The sequence below is a fragment of the Anolis carolinensis genome, chromosome 3, assembly GCF_035594765.1.
Source record: "Anolis carolinensis isolate JA03-04 chromosome 3, rAnoCar3.1.pri, whole genome shotgun sequence".
Classification (NCBI taxonomy): domain Eukaryota; kingdom Metazoa; phylum Chordata; class Lepidosauria; order Squamata; family Dactyloidae; genus Anolis; species Anolis carolinensis.
This window is the reverse complement of record NC_085843.1, coordinates 4,540,099-4,567,094: the sequence shown is the minus strand read 5'-3', so window position 1 is coordinate 4,567,094 and position 26,996 is coordinate 4,540,099. Positions and strand designations below refer to the sequence as shown.

Sequence of the window (26,996 nt, the reverse complement as noted above, 5' to 3'; positions counted from 1 at the left end):
TTGTCAGTGCCACTTTTGCCATTTGCAGAGTGGTCTGACGGATGGTCAGAGGTGAGATCTGGCTCATTAATCAGTTGGGGTCACCGATTCCCTGTCATGATGCAGCAGCTGAAAAAGCCAATGGGATTCTGGGCTACATTCAAAGGAGTCGAGTGTCCAGATCCAGGGAAGTCACGGTGCCTGTTCTGCCTCCATGCTTAATTAAATGAACTGGAAGGACTCATAGCACGAAGGACAGATTGGAGACTGTAGTTGTGAAACAAAATATTTTATTAATAGACAAAATTGATCTCTTTTCCTCTTGATGCCACTATGAAGTCTCTTGTGAGGAAAGAAATCTTTGAGTCTATGCAGTTCTGGATAGATATTGCCACAGAGTATAAAGTCTTGTTATGACTGGATTCTTTGTATCTTTGAGATGACTTCAATGCAGTGTTGTTGACATGGCTTTCTCTATTGCTGTAGTCTATGGCTTTTTAATCTAATTTGAATACAGTTCCAACGTGACGTGAATTTCTGTGATCCTTTTACTTCCTACACTTCCTTCCAGTGCCTCACCAACTGACAAATTCTAACTGACAAAAATAACTGCCATTTCAGGCTGGCAGGGGCCAAGGCTAAGCTCCGCCCCTTTGGAACCTTAAAGAGACAGGGCAGCAGGTAATGTTTTGCCTGCTCGTGGCATGACACTCCCCACCTAAAACTTATCAATAAGTTTTACCCCCTTATTAATAACAAATAACTAATACAAACTATCAACTAATCTAAAACAAACTATAACTGTTCTAACTCGTAGATTCATCATCCCTTGGACTTTCTCTGGTGTTTCATCCTTCAGCTCTCCTACAATCTCTGCAGATTGATCTGGATGAAATGGCGGGATGAAGTATGTGGTTGGCCTTCCAAAGTCCAACACTTTGATGACCTTGCGATCCTCCTTCATGTGGACTAAATCCTCTTCGGTCAAAGCTTACCTTTAATTCTGGAACATGGAAGGCAAACCTGTCCTCTGCGACGCTGCAACACCCGTTCAGGCTCCCCTGGACTGGTACAAGCTCTTGTCTCAACTCCAACACCTTCGCTCTCTGCTGGGCACTCTTTCGAAAGCTCCGCCGATCCTGGCACTGCTGCTTCACTCCATTTAGCTGTTGCTGCAGTTTGGTTACAACTGCTGCTATCTTCTTTAGCTTCTCCTCAGAATATGAAGGCTTTATTTGAAGATCAGCAACCTGCTGTTCTTTGACCAATAGCCTTTTACTAGATAATTGTTTCTGCTCTTTTAGCTGCCAAGAGCTTCTTCAAGTTGATACTTTGTCTCCGAAGGTTTTTGAAGTTCTTGCTCATATACAGCAACTTCTCGGGGTTCTTTGGCAAGTTCAGCTCTTAATCGATTGGTGGTAGCCTGTGAGGTCATATATTCTGCTTGCAAATGATTACACATATCTGAGACATCAGAGTGGAAGTTTGTATGACTCACTATCATTTGTGATAATGCAGGATCACTTCCAGTGTTCTTGTGGCCATCTATATTATGCTCACTGTCCTTTTGAAGTTGTACTTGGCTATAATTTAGACAATTAAAACTCTCTTTGTGATCAGCCATCCATTCTTCTTTGGCAACCTTTGCTGGTGGGGCGAAAATGTCAACACCAACATTAGTAGGTGGTTGCACTATTGGAGATATCATTGCAGCATCTATAGCTTGCTGTACAGACGCTTGAGCTTCCGGGTGGTCAAAAGGTATATCTGATTCTGCCCTCTGAGTTGAGGAATTGGTTTGAAGTGCAGTCTGCGATGTGGACATATCTTCAATTCCATCTTCTTTTATGACAGATCTTGAAGTACTAGGTTGCTCTGAACTTCTATTATCGATATGATTGCTTTCTTCATATTCAATAATATATGACTTGTCTGCTGGTTCTGGACAATCTAACATCTGTGTAGGATGTCCATTTGGCATGAAGCTTGTGCAAAAGGTTCGAGCATGGGAAGGCAACCTTTTGCGGTTTAAACATACTGGACCTAGGATAGTCCAGCCTATCTCTAGTTCTTGAACTATTGGTGCTCCTGGTCGACCTTTTATTTGCTTTTTAACTGAAAACAAGTCTGGACAGTCTATGCCAATAAGCAAAAGAATCTTTGCGCCAGGGTCGAATCTTGGTAACTTATGTGCCATGGATCTTAGGTGTGCATGACTCATAGCTATTTCTCTCGTAGGGATTTGTCTTTCATCTTTAGGTATATTTTGGCATTCTATGAACGTTGCTAACCTAAATTGTTTCATGCCATCAATAGTCCGGAGGATGAATCCAGATGCTACTCTCCCCACCATGACCTGATCTCCACCACAAGTAGTCATAACGTATTCTACCTCTTTTGATTGAATTTGAAAGATGTTAAAGAATTCAGGTGTTGCTAGGGAGGTGTCACTTTGAGAATCTAAGGCAACGTACATGCGTTTAACTTGATCTGGAGAGTTTTCAGGGTAGACATCTACCAAGCAAATAGGATGACATGTTCGTTCTTTTCCTGCTTCTCCACACAAAGCTGTGCAAGTTGATGTTGCTATCTTAATCTCCTTAGGTTGTGGTGTTTCCACAAGAGTACATTCTGACTTTTCAGAGTTCTTTCCTTTCTGATGAGGTGTTGTTTCGCGGTGTATTGCAGAGCAGTGTTTTTCACTAAAGCATTCTTGACATTTCACTTTTCTCTTGCACTCCTTGGCTATGTGGTTTCTAAAAGTACCACATTTAAAACAAAGTCTTTGATCTCTGGCAAAGGTTAAACGCTCTTCACAAGGTTTGCTCCTGAATTCTTTGCAGTTATTCAGATCATGTGCTATTTGGTGTACTGGACATATTACTCCTGCTGATGTCTTTGTGTGCTGTTCAACTGATTTGACCTTGGTTTCAGTTTTTCTTACTGTGACTTGTGGTTTGCTTTTGGTTTCTATGAAATGTTTCTTATCTTTTTTGTTACTTTGATATAAAAGAGGAAACCCCATTTGCAAATCATTCTTCTCTCTAGCTGATCTTAAGAGAAACTTCACTAGATGTGTAAATGGTGGGTATTTCCGTTGATGAGTTTCTTTATAAGAGAAAACTTCCCGGCCCCATACCTCCTTCAGTGAGAAAGGCAGTTTATCAATAATCTCTTGTTGTGTTAAATATTGATCTAAACATGCAAGCCCTGGTAAATCTGGATTTCCCTTAGCTGCTTCCAATTCTTCAAGCAAATCTGCATAATCCCATAATTTCTCATATTCCCCTTTTGTAAATGCAGGAAACGATTTAAGCTTTTGCAGAAGCAACGTTTCTATCTGTGCAGATGATCCATAACATTCATTGAGACGGTCCCACACTCGATTTAAAGCTGCATGTGGGTTATTTATGTTTGCTGCATAAATTCTCTTCACCTGTACGGAAGAAGCAGGTCCCAACCAGGCGATCAATAAATTTAACTCTTCCTCTACAGGCAATTTTAGTTGCTTGAGAGCTGACTGAAATGTATTCTTCCACAACATATAATCCTCTGGCTTATCAGAGAATTTCTGAATGCCTCTGTCTGCTAAGTCCCTTCTTGGGTTTCTGTAGGAGGTGTAATTTAAAATATCAAGTGGGACTGAGGACTGTTGCAAAGTTGGTTCAGAGTTAGTTTGGATCTGGGGGTTTTCTGGAACCCAACTAGCTGCTTTGGGATTGAGACTGAATGCAGTTGTTGGCATTGTGTAGTTTGACTGTATTGAGTCCTGTGTGTCTACTGGAAAACTGTGCTCTAACTTGGTTTGAGATATATCATTCAATGGAACTGCTGCTTGACTTGCTACTTCTGCATACGGCAAATAATGTTCTTTGGGTGCAGAAACCTCTATGATTTCTGGTTGTGACACAAAAGAATTATTTGCTACTGCACTTTCTCTTGTTAGCACAGGAGGGGCTGCGATATTGATAATTTGGGTATTTAAATAAGAATCCACTTTTGTGACAGGATCTTCTGTTGTAACATCTGGAGGGGATGTATTTCCTAAGAGACCTTGCTCTAGGACTGAGGCCTTTACTTGTAACACCTCAGCCTTTGCAACCTGTGCTAACGTTGCTAGAGCAGCATCTGTTTTGACTTGACGGGCCTTATTTTCTGCATCCAGACCTGCTTGCTTGGCAGCGGCTGCTGCCTGCTCGGCAGCAGCTGCGGCTTCCATTTCTGCCTTCTTGGCAGCGGCCAAGGCATCCAGTTCTGCCTTCTCTGCAACAATTTGCTGTCTTTTCTTAAGAAACTCTATTTGTTTTACTGCGGCAGCTGCCTCGGCCCTAGCCTTTATGACCAGACTAAGGGATTGGCCAGAAGAACCACTATGAACAGAAGTCCCTCTTGTTCTTTCTGTTCTATGGGATGTGTGAGATGATCTTGATTTGCCTGCTAATGTACACACAGACCTGTTTGACTTTGTATCTGTGTCTTTACTAAACATGTGTTGCACTTGTTCTTCATCAACAGTTTCCATAAGGGAGGCAGGGTCTTCTTCTGCCTGACCTTCTGATATTTTGTTATATAAATCATTCATGATGGTATCAAATTCTAGTTCCCTTCTCTCTCTCTCTGACAACATTTCTTCCTTATTACTTAAAGATTCTGATGTTTTCATATGTTCAAGCAAAGAGATTATATTATCTGAATATGTTATCCACTCACAGTATTGATGTTGTAATCTTTCCTTACAATCTAATATTTCTTTCTGCTGCCTAAAGCGATGGCTTGCTTGACTCATATCTAAAATTCTCTGCCATGACTTCTGATATTTAGGTTTCAAGGAATCTAGTTTATCTTGCCAGAAGGACAACATTTTTGAGGTAGGTTTAGATATTCTGCTCTTTTGTGAGGAAGAAGCAGACATCTTTAAGTCTTCTGAAGTTTGTGTCACTTTATATTAGACTGAATTGCTTTTGGACAGAAAGGACTGAATAGCCTATTCTCCGTTACTTTGGAATGTAGGTCTTTTATTCTCCTGTTGCTGTCCGTTACTAATAGTCCCTTAAATAAAGTGATCACTAACCTTTAAGATTCTCAGTCCTTTTACTGAGACTTAAAGCTTTTTAGACTTAAAAATAACTATTGTGGTCCTGAAAGCCACATTTTCCTCCGAAAGGGCTTCCCTCAGGTTCCTTCAAAATGGCGCTGCCCTGTATGACTGCACTCTCTCTACAGTCAAAATGGCTGCTTAACTCCTTCTTCTTCTGAGGTAGTTTTCACTTCTCCTCAGGAAGGTCAAAAGAAAGAAATCAACTGCTACTTGGGAAGCTTAAAGAAAATACACTTTTACTGGGGAAGCTCAAAGGAAAATAAATTCACTTTTATTCAGGAAGCTTGAAGGAAAGAAATTCACTTTTACTTGGGAAGGTCAAAGGAAAGAAATTCACTTCTCCACAGAAATTCACTTTAAGAAATTCACTTTTACTGGGGAAGCTCAAAGGAAAGAAATTCACTTTTCTGCCTCCATGCTTAATTAAATGAACTGGAAGGACTCATAGCACGAAGGACAGATTGGAGACTGTAGTTGTGAAACAAAATATTTTATTAATAGACAAAATTGATCTCTTTTCCTCTTGATGCCACTATGAAGTCTCTTGTGAGGAAAGAAATCTTTGAGTCTATGCAGTTCTGGATAGATATTGCCACAGAGTATAAAGTCTTGTTATGACTGGATTCTTTGTATCTTTGAGATGACTTCAATGCAGTGTTGTTGACATGGCTTTCTCTATTGCTGTAGTCTATGGCTTTTTAATCTAATTTGAATACAGTTCCAACGTGACGTGAATTTCTGTGATCCTTTTACTTCCTACACTTCCTTCCAGTGCCTCACCAACTGACAAATTCTAACTGACAAAAATAACTGCCATTTCAGGCTGGCAGGGGCCAAGGCTAAGCTCCGCCCCTTTGGAACCTTAAAGAGACAGGGCAGCAGGTAATGTTTTGCCTGCTCGTGGCATGACAGTGCCGCTCTATTCCACTTTGGTTAGACCTCTTCACCTGGAATCACACTGTGTCCAATTCTGGGCAACACAATTCAAGAGAGAGATTGATTCCAAGTTGTAAGGTGAACAGAGGAAGAGGAAGACTAAAAGGATCAAAGGTCTGGAGACCATGAATCATCCCTCTGAGGAGCGTCTTAAAGAACTGGATCTGTTTGGCCCTCATCATGTCTCCTCTCAGCCTTCTCTTCTGCAGGCTAAACATGCCCAGCTCTTTAAGCCGCTCCTCACAGGGCTTGTTCTCCAGACCCTTGATCCTTTGAGTTGCCCTCCTTTGGACACATCCCAGCTTAGAGTCAACATCTCCCCTCAATTGTGGTGACCAGAATGGGACACCGTGTGATCCCAGGTCAAGTGGTCTGGCCAAGGCAGAATTGAATAGAAGGGGGAGTGTTGCACCCCAAGGCAGCGTGAGCACTGGAAACTAGACAGAGACCAATAATCATATAATATCTTTATTAAAGCAAATATAAATTCAGGAATGCATTAGTGGAAAAGATGAGTGGGAAATAGTCCTTTGTGAAAAGGTATGAATAAGTCCAAAAAGATGAAATATCCAATATAATTGTCCAAAGTCCAAAAACCAAAACACACTCAAACTGTTGGAAAGTTTGACCGGGGAAACCAACAAGGAAGCAAGAGTGAATAACAAGGTCCAAAGTCACTAGGAAGTCTTTGATAACAAGGCAGGAACGAGACGAAGCTAAAACCAATCTTGATTCAGGAACAAGGCAAGGAAGTGAATTTACTCCGGTTCTAATCAGGAGTCGCGGCTCGGCTTGGCCACCAGGAACAAGAAACTTGGCTTGGTGAAATCAGGAAACTAGAGTCGGTGAACTGTTCTCAGGAAATCGCTACGTTGACACCGCAAAATGTTTGCAGTGCAAGACACTTTTATGGAACAAAGATCAGATCCCAACGAAGGGAAACCAAACTCCCCACAGGTTCCCAAGGGAATCTTCTTATCCACAATCCCCTCGCGATGCCAAGCGGTTACTCCTTCTAAGCCCTTGTTTTTCTGATCTCTGGCGATGCAGAAACTCCCTTCGGTTGAAGGGCACATTCTCTGGGGAACTGTGGACATCTGGTTCAGCCACGGGAGTAACATCTCCCGTATCTCTCCCAATTAAAGAAGCATCTGAACTATCAACAGCCGGCAGCTGTAACTGAAAGGGGCTCTATGGACTAGGCAAAAGGTCAGAATAAGCTTCATCCTGGTCAAAGTTCATTTCTGAATCAGGTTCAGAAACCAAAGGTGGCTGGGGTATGACAGGGAACATGACTTCCCTGGATCTGGACACTAGACTCCTATTTATGTTCAAGCTACAGGAAAGGAGATTCCACTTGAACATGAGGAAGAACTTCCTGACTGTACAAGCTTTTAAACAGTGGAACTCTCTGCCTTGGAGTCTGGTGGAAGCTCCTTCCTTGGAAGCTTTTAAACAGAGGCTAGATGGCCATCTGTCCGGGTGCTTTGATGATGCTTTTCCTGCATGGCAAGGGGTTGGACTAGATGGCCCATGTGGTCTCTTCCAACTCTATGATTCTAGGATTAAACCTTGCAAAATTACAACTCCCTGGATTGGATAGCATTGGCCCATGGCAATTAAACTGAGGTCAGATTGCAGTGCATAGTGACACCCACACATTCTGAATATAAGTTCCCTTTGCGCCCCATACTTTTGTCTTTTTCTTTTACATCATTTGTAAAGCCCTCTTTCTCTTTCTTGCAGGGTCTTTGCCAAAATGGGTAGTGAATAAATTGTCTCAGTTCCTGGCACCGAAGGTGAGTCCAGTCTTTGCTTTGCTCTTTTTTCTCCCTCTATTCTACACCGTGCAGAATTAATGCAGTTCGACGCCGCTTCAAGTGCCTTGGCTCAATGCTATGGCAGTTGCAAACTACAAATCCCAGAATTGCATAGCAGTGAGTTGCAGTACTTAAAGTGGTGTCAAACTCCATCACTTCCACAGTGCGGATGCGTTCTTCATTGCTAGGAAGAGTTCTGTTGGTGTCTAGCATCTATAATGACCTTATTTATAGATTATTTATAGATTCGTATAATGTCATTAAATGGCATTATATACATTTACACTGATTGTATAATCAAGTTTCAAACTGCATTATAAGGCAGTCTAGATGGGGCCTTAGATTTACAGCTATTCTGTGAACAGGAAACATCCAAATGCAGGATTATATTTGGCATGAAAATTGGAAGTATGGCCAGGAATGTAATATATGCAGATTAATAATAATAATAATAATAATAATAATAATAATAATAATAATAATAGCAACAACAACAACAGTAATAGTCATAATAATAATAATAGTAATAACAACAACAACAACAACAACAAAACAACAACAGTAATAGTCATAATAATAATAACAATAATAACAATAATAGGTTGCTGTGAGTTTTACAGGCTGTATGGCCATGTTCCAGAAGCATTCTCTCCTGACGTTTCACCCACATCTGTGGTAGGCATCCTCCGTATTAATTATATTAATACAGTTCATAGAATTACAGAGTTGGCAAAGACTTCCAAACGGCCCTCCAGTCCAACCCCCTTTGGCCAGGGTAGGAAGACACCATCAAAGCCCTCCTGACAGATGTCCATCCAGATTCATATAGTGACCCAGCAATATATAATGTTGCATTTAGAGGTGGAAAGATTATTAGACGTTTTATTTATTTATTTGCAGTATTTATATTCCGCTTTCTCACCCCAAAGGGGACTCAGGGCGGATCACAATGCACACATACATGGCAAACATTCCATGCCATTAGACATACGACATATATAGACAGACACAGAGGCAATTTAACATTAATGATAAATACACACAGGTGTCTATACTAGACAACGTCGAAGAGATAAGCAAACACTATAAAGGTTCAAAACATAAAAAGAGGTATGTATATTAGAGCATCATGCAAAGGCCACAGAAATAGTCAGGCCTCTCTGAGTACAGAGCTATCTTCTTTCTATGTCAAAAAGATAATAAGCAAATACTATAAAGGTTCAAAACATAAAATGCAGTATGTAATTTAGAGCATCATGTACATACAATATTCACCTGAGAGTTAACAACAATAATGAAAATACAGTAGAGTCTCACTTATCCAACTTTCGCTTATCCAACATTCTGGATTATCCAACGCATTTTTGTAGTCAATGTTTTCAATATATCGTGATTTTTTGGTGCTAAATTCATAAATACAGTAATTACTACGTAGCATTACTGCATATTGAACTACTTTTTCTGTCAAATTTGTTGTATAAGATGATGTTTGGGTGCTTAATTTGTAAAATCATAACCTAATTTGATGTTTAATAGGCTTCTCCTTCATCTCTCCTTATTATTCAACATATTCGTTTGTCCAACGTTCTGCTGGCCCGTTTATGTTGGATAAGTGAGACTCTACTGTAATAATAAGTACACTCAACTGTACTTTATAGTGTTTGCTTATCTCTTCGCAATTTAACATTATCCAACTTCCAGCTTCATGAGGGTATGCTCAATTCCGGCCACAGGGGCAGCTGCCGCTTCACCGTCCACTTGTGACACCGAGTCCTTGATGGAGTACTTCCTCATTCCTTTCCGCACGCTGCTGGAAGTTTTTATGGTGTCGTAAATTAGTTACATTAGCCTCCCCGCACAATGCGGTACCCAAATTTCCTAAATTTCAAATTGCATAGGTCAACATCAAGCTAGACTATTAAGGGTCGGGAGCTTACTCCGACCCGGGCTGACTTCGAACTCATGACCTCTCGGTCAGTAGTGATTTACTGCAGCTGGCTACTAACTAGCTGCGCCACAGCCATAAGGAGGCCATATTAAGGAGGCATCAAACTGCATTCAATCCGCAGTGCGGATGCACCCAATGAGTGTATGTTGGGTCCGTGTGCCCCACTTTGGTCCCCTATCAATGCCAACCCTCAATGGAGAGATTACCTGGATGCAGCCAACACTCTCCGGTGACGCATTCCGTTGCCGCGTAACGTTGCTTTTCCGTGCACCCGGCGCTTGATTAATTCCCCCCTTTGCCTGGGATCGCATTAAACCTTCGGCCCACAATGGCACCGGGGAGGGATTGGCGTCATCCGAAGTAATGAGACCTACATTTAATTAAAACAGTAAATGCAAGCACAAAACACAAGGTAGGAAAGGAGATGGAGCAACGGAACGGAGAGGTTTAGGTTTGCTGCCTTGACTCGGTGTATTGGTTTTCCAGTGATTGGTTTTCCGGGCCGGGCTGTGGCGCAGCTGGCTAGTAACCAGCTGCAATAAATCACCACTGACCGAGAGGTCATGAGTTCGAAGCCCGGGTCGGGTTAAGCCCCCAACCATTAAATAGCCCGGCTTGCTGTTGACCTGTGCAGCCCCGAAAGACAGTTGCATCTGTCAAGTAGGGAAAATTTAGGTACGCTTTATGTGGGAGGCTAATTTAACTAATTTACAACATCATAAAACTGCCAGCAAAACACGGGGAAAGGAATGAGGAAGTACAACCACTAGTGGACAGTGAAGCAACAGCTCCCCCTGTGGCTGGAATCGTGAAGCTGGAAAAAAAAAGTTAAATGCCTCTGTGTCTGTCTATATATGTTGTTTGTCTGTTGGCATTGAATGTTTGTCATATATGTGTTCATTGTAATCCGCCCTGAGTTCCCTTCGGGGTGAGAAAGAAGGGCGGAATATAAATACTGTAAATACTGTAAATAAATCAATAAAAGGGGCCTCTCACTGGTGTATCTACATGCAGTTCAACACCCCTTGAGATTACACAGCTCAGCCAACGGGATACTGTGAGTTGTAGTTTTACAAGGTCTTTAGCCTTCTCTGACAGAGAGCTGGTACCTCACCAAACTATTATTATTATTATTTACAGTATTTATATTCCGCTCTTCTCACCCCGAAGGGGACTCAGGGCGGATCACATTATGTACATATAAGGCAAACATTCAATGCCCATAAACACATCAAACAGAGACAGAGACAGACAGACGCAGAGGCAATTTAACCTTCTCCTGAGGGGATGTTCGATTCTGGCCACAGGGGGGAGCAGCTGCTTCATCATCCACTCTGACGGCACTTCCTCATTCCAACGTCGTAAATTAGTTAAACTTGCCTCCCCACTTTTATAAGTGGTACCTTATTTCCTACTTGATAGATGCAACTATCTTTCGGGTTGCTAGGTCAGCAATGAGCAGGGGCTATTTTTTATTTTTAATTGATGGGTGCTCTCCCCGCCACGGGCTGGCCTCAAACTCATGACCTCATGGTCAGAGTGATTTATTGCAGCAGGCTGCTCACCAGCCTGCGCCACAGCCCGGCCCCTACACTGGGCTACACTGCCTTGAACTTGTTGTTGTCGTTGTTACTTGCCTTTGATTTATTGTTATCCAAAGGGGAAATTATCTTTTGAGGCTGAGAGTATGTGAGTTAGAAAGGTTCAGCCAGTGAACTTCCATGGCTGTAGCTCAACATTCAAACCACTGCACTGTGCTAGCTCTCTTGAATAAGATCAACCCAGGCATGGGCAAACTTTGGCCCTCCCTCCAGGTGTATTGGACTTCAACTCCCAGAATTCCTACTTACCTACCTCTATTTATCTATCTGAATGATTCAGATAGATGCTATCTATCTATCTATCTATCTATCTATCTAGATAGATAGATAGATAGATAGATAGATAGATAGGGAAGGTATGTAAGTAGGAAGGCTCATGGATAGATAAATGGATAGGTGAATAGGCAGGCAGGCAGGCAGGCAGACAAATAGATAGATAGATAGATAGATAGATAGATAGATAGATAGATAGATAGATAGATAGACGGAAAAGTCTACAGGAAGGAAGGAAAGTAGATAGGTAAGAAGGTAGATGGATGAACAGCTAGGTGGATAGGTAGACTGATGGATAAATAGAGACAGATAGGTGGGTAGGCAGGCAGATAGATAGATGATAGGTAGAAAGAGAGAGCGAGATGGAAGCTAGATAGATTGGTAGGAAGATAGGTAGGAGGTAGGAAGAGAGATGGATAGATTGCTATTAATAATTTAGATTGATAGATAAGAAAGGTATGTATGTAGGAAGGTACATGGATAGATAAATGAATAGGTGAGATGGATAGGAAGATAGGTAGGTAAGTAGGTAAGAAGATAAGTAGAAAGAGAGAGATAGATGCATAGATGGATGGGTGGATAGATGGTTGGTTGGATAGATGGATGGATGGGTGGTTAGATGGATGGATGGGTGGATGGATGGATGGGTGGATGGATGGATGGATGGATGGATGGATGGATGGATGGACGTATAGTTAGATGGATGGATGGGTGGATGGATGGGTGGGTGGGTGTGTGGGTGGATGGATGGAAGGGTGGGTGGGTGGGTGAATGGGTGGGTGGGTGGATGGATGGACGTATGGATGGATGGATGGATGGGTGGATGGATGGGTGGGTGGGTGGGTGGATGGATGGAAGGGTGGGTGGGTGGGTGAATGGGTGGGTGGGTGGATGGATGGACGTATGGGTGGATGGATGGATGGATGGATGGGTGGGTGGGTGTGTGGGTGGATGGATGGAAGGGTGGGTGGGTGGGTGAATGGGTGGGTGGGTGGATGGATGGACGTATGGATGGATGGATGGATGGATGGGTGGATGGATGGGTGGGTGGGTGGGTGGATGGATGGACGCATGGTTGGATGGATGGATGGATGGATGGATGGATGGATGGATGGACGTATAGTTAGATGGATGGATGGGTGGGTGGGTGGATGGATGGGTGGATGGATGGATGGGTGGATGGATGGGTGGGTGGGTGGGTGGATGGATGGACGTATGGTTGGATGGATGGATGGATGGATGGATGGATGGACGTATAGTTAGATGGATGGGTGGGTGGGTGGGTGGATGGATGGAAGGGTGGGTTGGTGGGTGGTTGAATGGGTGGGTGGGTGGATGGATGGACGTATGGATGGATGGATGGACGGATGGATGGATGGATGGGTGGATGGATGGATGGGTGGATGGATGGGTGGGTGGGTGGGTGGGTGGGTGGGTGGATGGATGGACGTATGGTTGGATGGATGGATGGATGGATGGATGGACGTATAGTTAGATGGATGGGTGGGTGGGTGGGTGGGTGGATGGATGGACGGACGGATGGGTGGATGGATGGGTGGGTGGGTGGGTGGGTGGGTGGATGGATGGAAGGGTGGGTGGGTGGATGGATGGAAGGGTGGGTGGATGGATGGACGTATGGGTGGATGGATGGATGGATGGATGGATGGATGGATGGGTGGATGGATGGATGGGTGGATGGATGGGTGGGTGGGTGGGTGGGTGGATGGATGGACGTATGGTTGGATGGATGGATGGATGGACGTATAGTTAGATGGATGGGTGGGTGGGTGGGTGGATGGATGGAAGGGTGGGTGGGTGGGTGGGTGGATGGATGGACGTATGGATGGATGGATGGACGGATGGATGGATGGATGGATGGATGGGTGGATGGATGGATGGGTGGATGGATGGGTGGGTGGGTGGGTGGGTGGGTGGGTGGGTGGATGGATGGACGTATGGTTGGATGGATGGATGGATGGATGGATGGACGTATAGTTAGATGGATGGGTGGGTGGGTGGGTGGATGGATGGACGGACGGATGGGTGGATGGATGGGTGGGTGGGTGGGTGGGTGGGTGGGTGGATGGAAGGGTGGGTGGGTGGATGGATGGAAGGGTGGGTGGATGGATGGACGTATGGGTGGATGGATGGATGGATGGATGGATGGATGGGTGGATGGATGGATGGGTGGATGGATGGGTGGGTGGGTGGGTGGGTGGATGGATGGACGTATGGTTGGATGGATGGATGGACGTATAGTTAGATGGATGGGTGGGTGGGTGGGTGGATGGATGGACAGACGGACGGGTGGATGGGTGGGTGGGTGGGTGGATGGATGGATGGACTGACGGACGTATGGTTGGATGGATGGATGGATGGATGGATGGATGGATGGATGGGTGGGTGGGTGGATGGATGGACGTATGGATGGATGGACATATGGTTAGATGGATGGGTGAGTGGGTGGGTGGTTAGCTGGATAGATGGTTGGATGGATAGATGGGTGGGTGGGTGGGTGGGTGGGTGGACATATTGTTAGATGGATGGATAGATGGATGGATGAATAGGTGGATAGATGGATTTCTACGAATGACCCAGATAGGCAGGCAGGCAGGCAGAATAGGTCAGAAGGCCTGCAGGTCTGCTTTTAACCCCCTTCTCTGTGTGTGTGGACGCCCTCCTTTGTCCCCTCCAGACCATGAAGAAGATGCACAAGGCCTGCCTGAAGTACCCGGAGTGGAAGCAGCGGCACAACCCGTCCTTCAAGCCCTGGCTGTTCCCGGAGCAGAACACGCTCTCCTCGCTCTCGCTCTCGGAGCTGGCCATCCAGCACGCCGACTCCCTGGAGAACATCGACGAGAGCAGCCTCTCCGAGGAGGCCAAGGACGAGCGGGGAGAGGCCAGCGACGAGGACAGCGTCAACTGACCCACCCTTTGCCCACGGCTGCGGGCGCCCACCACCCGCCTGGGGGGCCCCTTTTTATTGGGTTTGTGTAAGCGTTTGCGTTTTTCCAAAAGAGAGAGAGAGAGAGAAGGAGAGAAAGGCTTGATTTCCCCACACACTTTGGCCTCCCTCGCACTCAGGGTCAGGGCTGGATGGTGCAAAGAGGAGAAGTCCTGCCGTTCTTCAGGCGCTCGCTCTTCTGGGATCCATCACTGACTCTCTTTGTGCGATTTCTCTCTCGTCCTCCTTTCCAGCATTCCTTTCTTTGTCTCTTCTTTTTGCAATGGAAGATGGTTGTTCTTCTCTTCTGAAATGAATCCAGTCAGGCCTGGCTTCCACGGGACCCTGCCTGGGATTCCCACTCTCTGCAATGATCATGCAATTCCTTCTGGATTAAGAATCACTGAAAACGTTGCAGCGGGAGCAGAGTTGTTTAATGACACCAAATTAGACAGTGGCATAAATTGTCTGTCTGTCTGTCTGTCTGCTTACCTGCCTGTCTATCTATCTATCTATCTATCTATCTATCTATCTATCTATCTATCTATCTATCTATCTAGGTATCATCTATTTACTTACCTGCTTATCTACCGACCTACCTGCATGGTTGCTTTTCTTTCTTTCTCTCTCTCTCTCTCTTTTTCTTTCTCTCTCTTTCTTTCCTTCCTTCCTTCCTTCCTTCCTTCCTTCCTTCCTTCCTTCCTTCCTTCCTTCCTTCCTTCCTTCCTTCCTCCCTCCCTCCCTCCCTCCCTCCCTCCCTCCCTCCCTTCCTTCCTTTTTTCTCTTCTCTTCTCTTCCTCTCTTTCTCTCTCTCTCTTCCTTCATACCTCCCTCCCTACCTATCTACCTATCCTGTCTATCCCTCTGTCCATTCATTCATTTTTCTATCCACCCACCCACTCACTTCTCTATCACTCTAGCTATAGTCTGTCTATCTATCTATCTATCTATCTATCTATCTATCTATCTATCTATCTATCTATCTATCTCTCTATTATCTATCTATCTATCTATCTATCTATCTATCATCTGTCTGTCTGTCTATCTATCTATCTATCTATCTATCTATCTATCTATCTATCTATCTATTGATCCCCCTAGTGCTGGAGGTTCCTTCTTTGGAGGCTTTTAAGCAGAGGCTGGATGGCCATCTGTTGGGGATGCTTTGAGTGCAATTTTCCTGCTTCTTGGCAGAATGAGGTTGGACTGGATGGCCCACAAGGTCTCTTCCAACTCTAGGAATCTATGATTCTATCTATCTATCTATCCATCCATCCATCCATCCATCCATCCATCCATCCATCCATCCATCGACCCACTCACCCACCCATCCTTCTTTCTCCCCCTCTTTTCCATCCACCCATCTATCCATCCATTTTACTGTCCATCCATCCATCCCTCTACCTACCTATCAACCTATCTACCCACCTAACATTCTCTCTACCCCTCTTTTCCATCCATCCATCCTTCTACCTACCAACCTACCTACCCACCTATCCTTCCCTCTACCCCTCTATTCAGCCTCTCAGCCATCCAACCATCCATTTTTCTATCCATCTATCCCTCTACCAACCTACCTACCTGTCCACACACCCACCTATCCTTCTCTCTACCCATTTTCTATCCATCCATTCATCCATTCCTCTACCTACCTACTTACCAACCAACTTACTTACATATCCTTCTCTCTACCCCTCTATTCATCCTCTCAGCTACCCATCCATCCATCCATCCATTCCTCTATCTATCTATCTATCTATCTATCTATCTATCTATCTATCCCTCTATCTATCTATCTATCTATCTATCTATCTATCTATCTATCCCTCTATCATCTATCTATCTATCTATCTATCTATCTATCTATCTATCTATCTATCTATCTATCCATCTATCTACCCCTCTATCTATCTATCTATCTATCTATCTATCTATCTATCTATCTATCTATAATAATAATAATAATTAAAAAACTTTATTTATACCCCGCCACCATCTCCCCAATGGGGACTCGGGGCGGCTTACATGGGGCCATGCCCGGGAAAAATACAATATAACACAATATAAAAACAACATATCATAATACAATTACAACAATACAATAAAGAATCATATACAGTACAACACAAAATCCAAAGAGCAATATAACAGGGCAGGCCTATCTATCTATCTATCTATCTATCTATCTATCTATCTATCTATCTATCTATCTATCTATCTATCTATCTATCCATCAGTCTACCCCTCTATCTATCTATCTATCTATCTATCTATCTATCTATCTATCTATCTATCTATCTATCTATCCATCCATCTACCCCTCTACCCCTCTATCTATCTATCTATCTATCTATCTATCTATCTATCTATCTATCTATCTATCTATCTATCTATCCATCTATCTACCCCTCTACCCCTCTATCTATCTATCTATCTATCTATCTATCTATCTATCTATCTATCTATCTATCCATCAGTCTACCCCTCTATCTATCTATCTACCTACCTACCTATCTATCTATCTGTCCCTCTATCTATCCATCCATCCATCCCTCCCTCTATCTATCTATCCATCCATCCCTCCCTCTATCTATCTATCCAACCAACCATCTAGCCATCTCTCTGTGGCATCTTCTGATTTTCTCCTTCTGAGGATTTCTCCTGCTGCCTTTTGGGGGTTTTGATGGCCAGTTTGTGATTTTTGGGGATCAGGAGGGGGGGATGTGTCCTGGGCTCTGGAGGGTCTTCTGGTGGTCTCTTGGGCTTCTCTGTCTCCTCGTGTCTCCTTCCTTTCTGCAAAACATCCCAAAAAAACCCCTGAAAACTACTCTTTTGTCCTCTGGGTTGGTATATTTTTGGACTGTTCTTGAAATCTAGGGTTTGATGACTGTTTTGTTAAAGGGGTTTTTTGCTTCCCCAAAGCTCCTCTTTTGCATTTCTTGGGGATTCAAAGGGAGGGGGCTTTCATACCTTGTTACTGGAGGTGTTTATTTAGAAATAAAAGGAATTCAAGGAAAAAACGAGAGTGTGTCGGCATCCTCTTTGCACCTGAATGCAGCAACAGCAATAACAATCTCAACACATTGTTGGGTTTGGGCTAGGGCACAACAGCAATTCAACCTAGTTTTTGGAAGCCACGCAAAGTATCTGGAGTGGAACAGTTACTTTCAGAGTAAGGACTGCACAACAACAGAGGAAATAACACTTTCAAACCAGGAACAGAACACTTTCCCAGTTTTGTTATACATAGTGTTATTAATTGGAAAACTATGGATGAATCTACACCATGGACGGCCATGGTTCAATGCAATGGAATCCTGGGAGTTGTAGTTTAATTTAATTGTTAATTTCCCTCTCTGGCAGGGAAATTTCAACTCCCAGGATTTCCTAGCCTCAAGTCATGGAAGTTCAAGTGTCATCAAACTGCATTTATTCTACAGTGCAGATGCACCCTACGCATTGCTCAATGGGAGATTTTGTGCGTTTGCTCCACTTGGGTGCTTTTCCATGGTGTGCCTTCTTCAGTAAACCAATACTCCAAATGCATCAAGACCCTGCCTGATCTTGGAAGCTAAGTAGGGTAAGCTCTGGCTAACATTTGGGTGGGAAACCACCAATGAGTCCCAGGTGATGTGGACTCTTGTTAGATTTCTTTCCCAGTTTGGTCCCATCTGCAAATTGGTTGGGCATGGCCTCTGTTCTGTAGCCTAAGTCACAAAGATGTTGGATAGCCCTGAGACTGTTCATGGAACCATCTACTATCCTATCTACCTATCTATCTACCTACCTACCCATCAATCTCTCTAGCTCTTTATCCATCCATCTGTTTTTCTATCCACCCATCCACCTACCTATCTACCTATCCTCTCTATCCTTCTATTCATTCATCCATTTTTCTATCCATCCACCCATTTCTCTATCTATCTATCTATCTATCTATCTATCTATCTATCTATCTATCTATCTATCTATCTATGTACCTACCTATCCACCTAGCCTTCTCTACCCCTCTATCTATTCATCAGTTTTTCTATCCATCCACCCATTTCTCTGTCTGTCTGTCTGTCTGTTTATCTATCTAGTTATCTAGCTATCTAGCTATTGATGTACCTGCCTACCCACCTATCCTTCTCTCTACCTCTCTATCCATTCATTAATTTTTCTCTCTATCTATCTATCTATCTATCTATCTATCTATCTATCTATCTATCTATCATCAATGTACCTGCCAACCCACCCATCCTTCTTTCTATCTATCATCAATCAATCAATCAATCATCTATCGATGTACCCACCTATCCTCTCTACCCCTCTATCCATCTATCAATCAGTTCAGAGACATTGCCCCGATATTTTGATGTTTGACCATCCTTGTGGGAGGCCTTTCTCACGTCCCCACATGGAGCTGGAACTGACAAAGGGAGCTCATCCACGTTCTCCCCAGGTTGGATTTGAACTGGCAACCTTCAGGTCAGCAACCCAACCTTCAAGTCAGCAGTCACAAGGGTTTAACTACTTCGCCACCCTATAAAAATAATCTCCATAAGTCAACAGGGACTTGGCAGTGTTGCACCTCAGCGCTGGTTCACCTTGCTCTTAACACACACTCCAGCACAGCAGACTAAGTTTAAACAGTTTATTGATAAAAGATAGCAAAGTCTTCCATGAGCTTAGACAAGGCAGGAGATGTGCTTCCAAAAACCAACGTTGCTTCATTTGAAATATTTCCCTGTTTCTCCCGTATTTACCCATGTTTACAAGCCAAGAAAGCATTTCTCTGTCCTTGAGTTCCCACACATTTGCCAGGTATTCTAAGGGAATGTCTGGGACGATGAACCTACAACCTTAACCTTGTGTCTCTATCTAAGAAAGACTCCTCTGACTCGCTGCCAGAGGCACCTGGGACTTGCTGATGTTCTAAATCCTGTGAAAGGTCACTCTTATCACTAGTTTCTGTTTCCTCGCTAGCCTGTGGCCTCTCTGACAATTCAGAGCCTTCAACACTTCCAGCATCAGAGCCTTCGACATTTCCCCCACAAACCCAAATCCCCCTTCATCATCAGATTGAACCATAACACGCGGCCCACATGCCACTCTCATCCCTAAAGTCACATCAACAAGAACAGCAGCTCTGGGACTCCCTTCTGACCAATGGGCTTTCTTTCTTATCTCTCTGTACAAATTGCTTTTAACTGGACATAGAGGGGCTTGAACCCATGGCCTTCTGCATACAAAGTTTAGCCTGCATTCACACTCTTCCATCGATTGAAGGAAAATACTTTTAATTCCAAGGGTGATGCATTAAGGAGCCAGCAAAGATTGCAACTGGATTGCATTTCTGGAGAAGTGGGGTTTGAATCCCTGCTCAGCCCTGGAAACCTGCTTTCAGTGAGTCACACTCAGCCTCAAAGTAGGTGAGGGCAAATCCTGTCTATAAACAAACGTTGCAAAGGAAAACCTTGTAACAGGATAGTAAGTTGGAAATGAGTTGAACCCATTCCTTTTAATGTCTAGTTTGGTTCTCAATCAGGAGAGTCAAAAATGTGGACCCCAAACGCCTGATGACTGAATCCTGGGAGTTGTAGTTTGCCAAAGCACCAGCCCTTTTGAGTCAAGAAAGCTTGTAAATTACAACTTCCATTGCCTTGAATCATGCATTGTTATTCAAGTATGGTCTGACTGCATTCATTTTCTAGAGCATAGATAGATGTTCCCCCTGTGGAACTACAACTCCCAAGAAAATATGAAGCCATGGCAGTTAAAAGCGGGTTCGAACCGCATTTCCACACAATAATGTAGATGCATCCTGGGAGATCCCAAACTTTGCAGGACTTCAGCTGCAGGATAGCCAGACTTTGAGGCTCCAGGGAGTTGTAGTTTCACTACACTTAGCATCTCTAGCACTTGGTTTATGCAATAAGTGTTGGAAATTAAATATGCAAAGATTAAAATAAAGTCGGAGATGGTATTTCAAGAGAGCTGAGAAAGGTCACAAACCCTCATTTGCATAGTCTAGCATTTGCCAGAGAATGAAACGGGAATTAATGGGGGAATTAAGGAAGGCTTTTCGAAGCAGATGACGAAGGCGGCAATTTCTTGGAAGGTTGAGAAGGCCAGGAGCAAAGGGGCATCTTGCAGTGAGGAATTAAAGGTATTTTTAGAATGAGGAGGCGGGCTTTGGGAGTCTAGCACTGGTTTTTAAAATGTTTTCCTTAATAAATAAATAAGGGAATCTTCTTTACAAGAGGAAGAAAGCAAAAGGGGAATTTAATTCTCAGTCTGGCCAAAAGGAGGCAGCGTTTGCAAGACTTTCTCAGAGAGGCTTGCAATGCAAATCAATGGAAAATCAATACAGTAAAGTCTACAGTTTATCCAGAACGTTGGATAAGCGAAAATGTTGGATAATAAGGAGGGATTAAGGAAAAGCGTTTTAAACATCAAATTATGTTATGATTTTACAAATTAAGCACCAAAACATCATGTTTTACAACAAATCAACAGAAAAAGCAGTTCAATATACAGTAATGTTATGTAGCAATTATTGTATTTACGAATTTAGCACCAAAACATTGCCATGTATTGAAAACATCGACTACAAAAACATTGGCTACTAAAAGGCAGACCGCGTTGGATAATCCAGAACCTTGAATAAGCGAATGTTGGATAAGCGAGACTCTACTGTATGTTCAATGAGCAGAGAAATCAGAGAAAAGGGATGAGAAGGGGACCAAAACAGTGCAATTCCATGCATGCAAGAGACTTGGTGAAGAATTATAGATTTGGAAGAGATCCCCAAAGGTCATCCAGTCCAACCACATTCTTCCATGCAGGGAGACCCAATCCAAGCCCTCCCAACAGATGGCCATCCAGCTTCTGCTCCAGAGAAAAGAGACTCAACTGGATCCAAAGGCAGGCTATATTCCATGAGAGCTGGAAGGGACCCCCAAAGGTCATCTAGACTAACTACCTTTTGCCAGGCAGGAAATACACCACCCAAACCCTCCTGACAGATGGCCATCCAGGCTGCCCATACTCCATCATAGTTGGAATAATAGGATCCTAGAGATAGAAGGGACTCCAAAGGTCATCTAGTCTGACCCCTGTCTGCCATGCAAGAAGACACAATCCAAGCCTTCCCAACAGATGGCCATCCAGCTTCTGCTCCAGAGAGACTAAATTGGATTCAAAGGCAGCTTATATTCCACTAGAGTTGGAAGGGACCCCCAAAGGCCATCCAATCAAATCCCATTTTTCCATGCAGGAACACATAATCTAAGTCCTCCCAACAGATGTTGTTGTTGTTGTTGTTGTTGTTGTTGTTGTTGTTTTATGCAGGGAGACCCAATCCAAGCCCTCCCAACAGATAGCCATCCAGCTTCTGCTCTAGAGAAGGGAGACTCCATTGGATTCAAAGCCAGCCTATATTTCACTAGAGTTGGAAGGGATCCCGAAAGGTCATCTAAACTAACTCCCTTTTGCCAGGCAGGAAATACACCATCCAAACCCTCCTGACAGATGGCCATACAGGCAGTCCACACTTCATCCGAGTTGGAATAATAGGATCATAGAGATAGAAGAGACTACAATGATCATCTAGTCTGCCATGCAAGAAGACACAATCCTAGCCCTCCCAACAGATGGCCATCCAGCTTCTGCCCCAGAGAAAGGAGACTCAACTGGATTCAAAAGCAGCCGATATTCCACTAGAGTTGGAAGGGATCCCCAAAGGTCATCTAGACTAACCCCCTTTTGCCAGACAGGAAATACACAATCCAAACTCTCCCGATAGATGGCCATCCAGGCTGCCCATAATCTATCAGAGTTGGAATAATAGAAAGGACTCCAAAGGTCATCTAGTCTGACTCCTGCCATGCAAGAAGACACAATTCAAGCCCTCCTAACATATAGCCATCCAGTTTCTGCTCCAGAGAGACTTCACTGGATTCAAAGGCAGCCTATATTCCACTAGAGTTGGAAGGGACCCCTAAAGGTCATCTAGACTAACTCCCTTTTGCCAGGCAGGAAATACACAATCCAAACCCTCCTGATAGATGGCCATCCGGGCTGCCAATACGCCATCAGAGTTGGAATAATAGTGTAAGGACTTTATAACAACTAAGGTTCTTTCAGGCAGGGGGAATCTTTTTATCCCACCCGCTTTCCAAAATTTGTAAAGAACTAATAGCGACTGCCTCCAATTTGGAAAGATGCAGCCACCAAAGACTCAGGGAGGAGACCTTTTCCTGTGTTTTTCCTTTCTTCTTCTTATTCACTTTAGATGGTAGCGTAACTTGGTTTAGAATATATGCGACAGAGGCTTAGATGTTGGAAGAACAATAAAAAGTTTATTCAGGCACAGAGCTTAGTAGTTACAATGTTGTTTCTCACTTAGAGCTATTCTTATTAACAGTTACAATACTAGAATGAGATGAATCAAACTCTCTAAAGTATCACTTCTTTTACTTAAAGTAGTTAAAACCTATTCCTCTGCTCCTTTCTAACTGTTACTTCAATGGATCTCTGTGAGTCCAGCTGGGATCGGTTCCCAAAGTCTGAAACTTGGACTATCCAGTGACTTCAAACCACAATCACCCCTGTGATATACTATCACAGATTCTCTGTTCCTTACCAGGACACAGACTACATTAAATAAGTCACCAAACTTATTTAAAACCGACTCAAAATGAACAATTGAGTCTCCTTGATCCCATCAACCTAGAATCAGTCTTCTCTGTGCCTCATCAGAGCACAGACTGACTTTTTTTTTAAAAAAAAAAAACTCTGCACTTCTTCAACTAAACAGCAGTTGGCTCCACCTACTTCTCCATGGCAACCAGCCTCTGAGTGCTGAGATGCAATAACTGTAATACTTATCCTTTTAAAACATAAACACACAATTAAACATAACACCTGTAAACCAAAATTCGTACTTCATTACAAATAGGATCATAGAGGTAGAAGGGACTCCAAAGGTCATCCAGTCTGACCCCTGTCTGCCATGCAAGAAGACACAATCCAAGCACTCCCAACAGATGGCCACCCAGCTTAAAGACTTCCAGAGATGGGCAATGTTTTGCATTTATTCTCTCTACTGTGTAAATGCACTCGTTAGTCATCATGAAACAGAAACATTGCTTTATTTCTCTGCGTTCCCTTTTCTTTCCCGCTTGCTTTCTGCCTTTGCCTTGTTTGAGTCACTCACCTGCCTTTGCCCTTCTCTTCCGGAGGTGAGAACACAGCCTCCAAAGGTTATATTTCAGCTGGACATATTTCCCCATTTCTTTTGCCAAGGGATTCATGTTCTGACGTGGGAGGAAGGAAGAAACAGAGAAAGAAGTGGGTGTTGAAGATCATGGAATCTGGCACAAGGATACAAGGAACATTGGAACCTGCACAATACCGATTTGGCCTAGGAGAATAATACAAGGGGGCTCCAAAGGTCATTTAGTCCACCCCTGTTGTGCTCAATGTAGGATCTCCAGCTAAAGCAGTCCCCAGCCATAGGTAATTGTCCATACTTCAATTTGGAGGCATTCAGAGAAGGTGACCCCAACCTCTCTAGGCAATTGGTTCCATTGAAAGGGTCCCCCAGAGGTCATCTAGCCCAACCCCATTCTTTTCAGCAGAGGAGTTCCAGCCAAAACATCCCCAGAAATAGGTAATTGTTCATTATTCTTTTTGGAGATGTCTAGAGAAGAAGAACCCCAATCTCTCCCGGCCATTGGTTGCATTGAAAGGGTCCCCCAGAGGTCATCTAGCCCAACCCCATTCTGCTCAGCAAAGCAGTTCCAACCAAAGCATTTCCAGCCATAGGTAAATGTTCATGATTCTTTTTAGAGATGTCTAGATAAGGAGACCTTAACCTCTCTAGGCAATTGGTTCCACTGAAGGGTCTCCCAGTGGTCATCTAGTCCAACCCCATTCTGCTTAATGCATGATCTCGAGCCAAAGCACCTCCATGCTTGTTTTTGGAGACATCCAGAGAAGGAGAACTTAACCTCTCTTTGTAATTTGGTCCATTGGAAGAGTCCACCAGAGGTCATCTAGTCCAACCCCATTCTGCTCAGCGCAGGAGCTCCAGCCAAAGCATCCCCAACAATAGGTAATTATTCTTTTTGGAGATGTCTAGAGAAGAAGAACCACAATCTCTCTAGGCAATTGGTTCCACTGGAAGGGTTCCCTAGAGGCCATGTAGTCCAACCCCATTCAGCTCAATGTAGGATCTCCAACCAAAGCATTTCCCAGCATTAAGTAATTGTTCATGATTCTTTTTGGAGGCATCTAGAGAAGAAGACCCTAACCTCTCCAGGCAAATGGTTCCATTGGAAGGGTCCCCAAAAGGTTATCTAGTCCAACTCTATTCTGTTTGATGCAGGATCTCCATCTCAAGCATTCCTCAATGATAGGTCATTGTCCATACTTCAATTTGGAGGCATCTAGAGAAGGACATCCAATCTCTCCAGGCAATTGGTTCCATTGGAAGAGTTCCCCAGAGGTCATCTAGTCCAGCCCCATTCTACTTGATGATCTCAAGGCAAAGCATTCCCCAGCAATAGGTAATTACAGTAATTACCATACTTCCATTTGGAGACATCTAAAGAAGCAAACCATGCATGACCTCCAGCCAAAGAATCTCCATGCTTCTTCTTGAAGACATTCAGAGAAGAAGACTCTTAACCTCTCTAGGCAATTGGTTCCATTGGAAGGGTCCCCCAGAGGGCATCTAGTCCAGCCCCATTCTGTCTATGCAGGATCTCCTGCTAAAGCATCCCAGATAGGGAACTGTTCAAACTTTTTCTGGAGATTTCCATATAAGAAGACACCATACCAACACCACTTCAAGTGATAAAATCTATTGCAGAACTTAATTCAGGGCTCCAAGTGAGGCCTGACCAGGACCAAATATAGTGGCATTATTATTTCCTCCAGTTTGGAAACTATTCTTCTAGTAATGCAGGCTGTAATAGCACTTTCCTGCTTTGCTGCAGCATCACACAACTGGCTCATTTTAATAGCCACAGAATATAGAGATATGATGACTTACCTGCACTTGGAAACTACATTTCTGTTAATGCAGGATACAATAGCATTTGCCATGTTTGCTGCAGCATCACACAGATGGCTCATGTGAATAGGCACAGAATATAATAGCGTTATGGTTTCTGTCAACTTGGAGTCCGGTTCTATTAATAAAGGCTCCTATAACATTTGCTTTCTTTGCGGCAGCATCACATAAAATATAGTGGGACCATGGTTTCCCTTATCTTGGAAACTACGCTTCTATTAATGCATAATAAAATACGGTTAGAATTCACCTTCTTTGCTGCAGCATCACACAGCTGGCTCATGTTAAAAGGTACAGAATATAATGGGACTCTGACTTTTCTCAGCTTAGAGACCATGATTCTATTAACACAGGCTGTAATAGCATTTGCCTTTCTTGCTGCAGCATCGCACTGCTGGCTCATGTCGATTGGCACTGAATATAATAAGACAATGAATCATGTTGACTTGGAAACTCTGCTTCTAATTAATGCAGTCTACAGTAGTATTGGCCTTCTTTGCTGCAGCACCACATAAATGGCTCACTTTCATCAGTGCATGATATAGCAAGACTATAACTTTCCTTGACTAGGAAATGACCGTTCTATTAATTCAGACTGCAATAGTATTTGCCACGTTTGCTGCAGCCTCATCCTGACGGCTCATGTTCAATTTACCGCCAACAATAAAACCAAGGTCCTTTCTGTGTGCAGCATAGATGGGCCATATCTTGCAATGTGTTGAGCATTGGCAAGATTGGTTCACAGGGATTTTCCATTGCCTCCCTCTGAGGCTGAGAGAATGTGACCCACCCAAATGTCTTTCCATGGCGAAGTGGAGAGAAAAAGCAGGGTTTAAACAGACACAACAACAACAAAAACAACAACAACAACAACAAATAATAATAATAATAATAATAATAATAATAATAATAATAATAATAATAATAATAATAATAATAATACAGGTCTTCAAAACTATGTGCTACTATGCAATACTGTCTCATGCCTTAATATAGGAATTGGGCACTAGAGGGCACCAGAGAGCCATGTGAAACCCTCAAACTTGGGTTGCACTTGCATGTCAATAAAAGATACATGTAAGGCTAGATCTACTCTGCTATATATAATCCAGTATATGATCCCAGATTATCTGCTTTGAACTGTATTATGTGAGTCTAAACTGCCATATAATCCTGTTCAAAAGCAGGCAATCTGGGATCAGAAACGGGATTATATGGTAGTGTAGATCCAGTCTAAGTTACACCATCATAAAGGACTTTATACAATTACAATAATAGCGGTAAGATATGCGTTACATGGTAACAAGGGACCCCTGATAAGGATCATTGTGG

The 26,996-nt window shown here is 43.4% G+C and overlaps 1 protein-coding gene across 2 annotated transcripts in view; it reads left to right on the top strand.

Moving 5' to 3' along the window:
- stard10 (StAR related lipid transfer domain containing 10) overlaps window positions 1–14,689 on the top strand; it is a 96,626-nt gene extending 81,937 nt beyond the window's left edge. For both annotated transcript variants that reach the window (XM_062977054.1, XM_062977053.1), the window contains exons 6-7: window positions 7,760–7,812; window positions 14,351–14,689. In XM_062977054.1, coding sequence (XP_062833124.1) covers window positions 7,760–7,812; window positions 14,351–14,581 — 284 coding nt within the window. In that variant the 3' untranslated portion in view covers window positions 14,582–14,689. The remainder of the gene's footprint in view (window positions 1–7,759; window positions 7,813–14,350) is intronic.
- The last annotated feature ends 12,307 nt before the right edge of the window (window positions 14,690–26,996 follow it).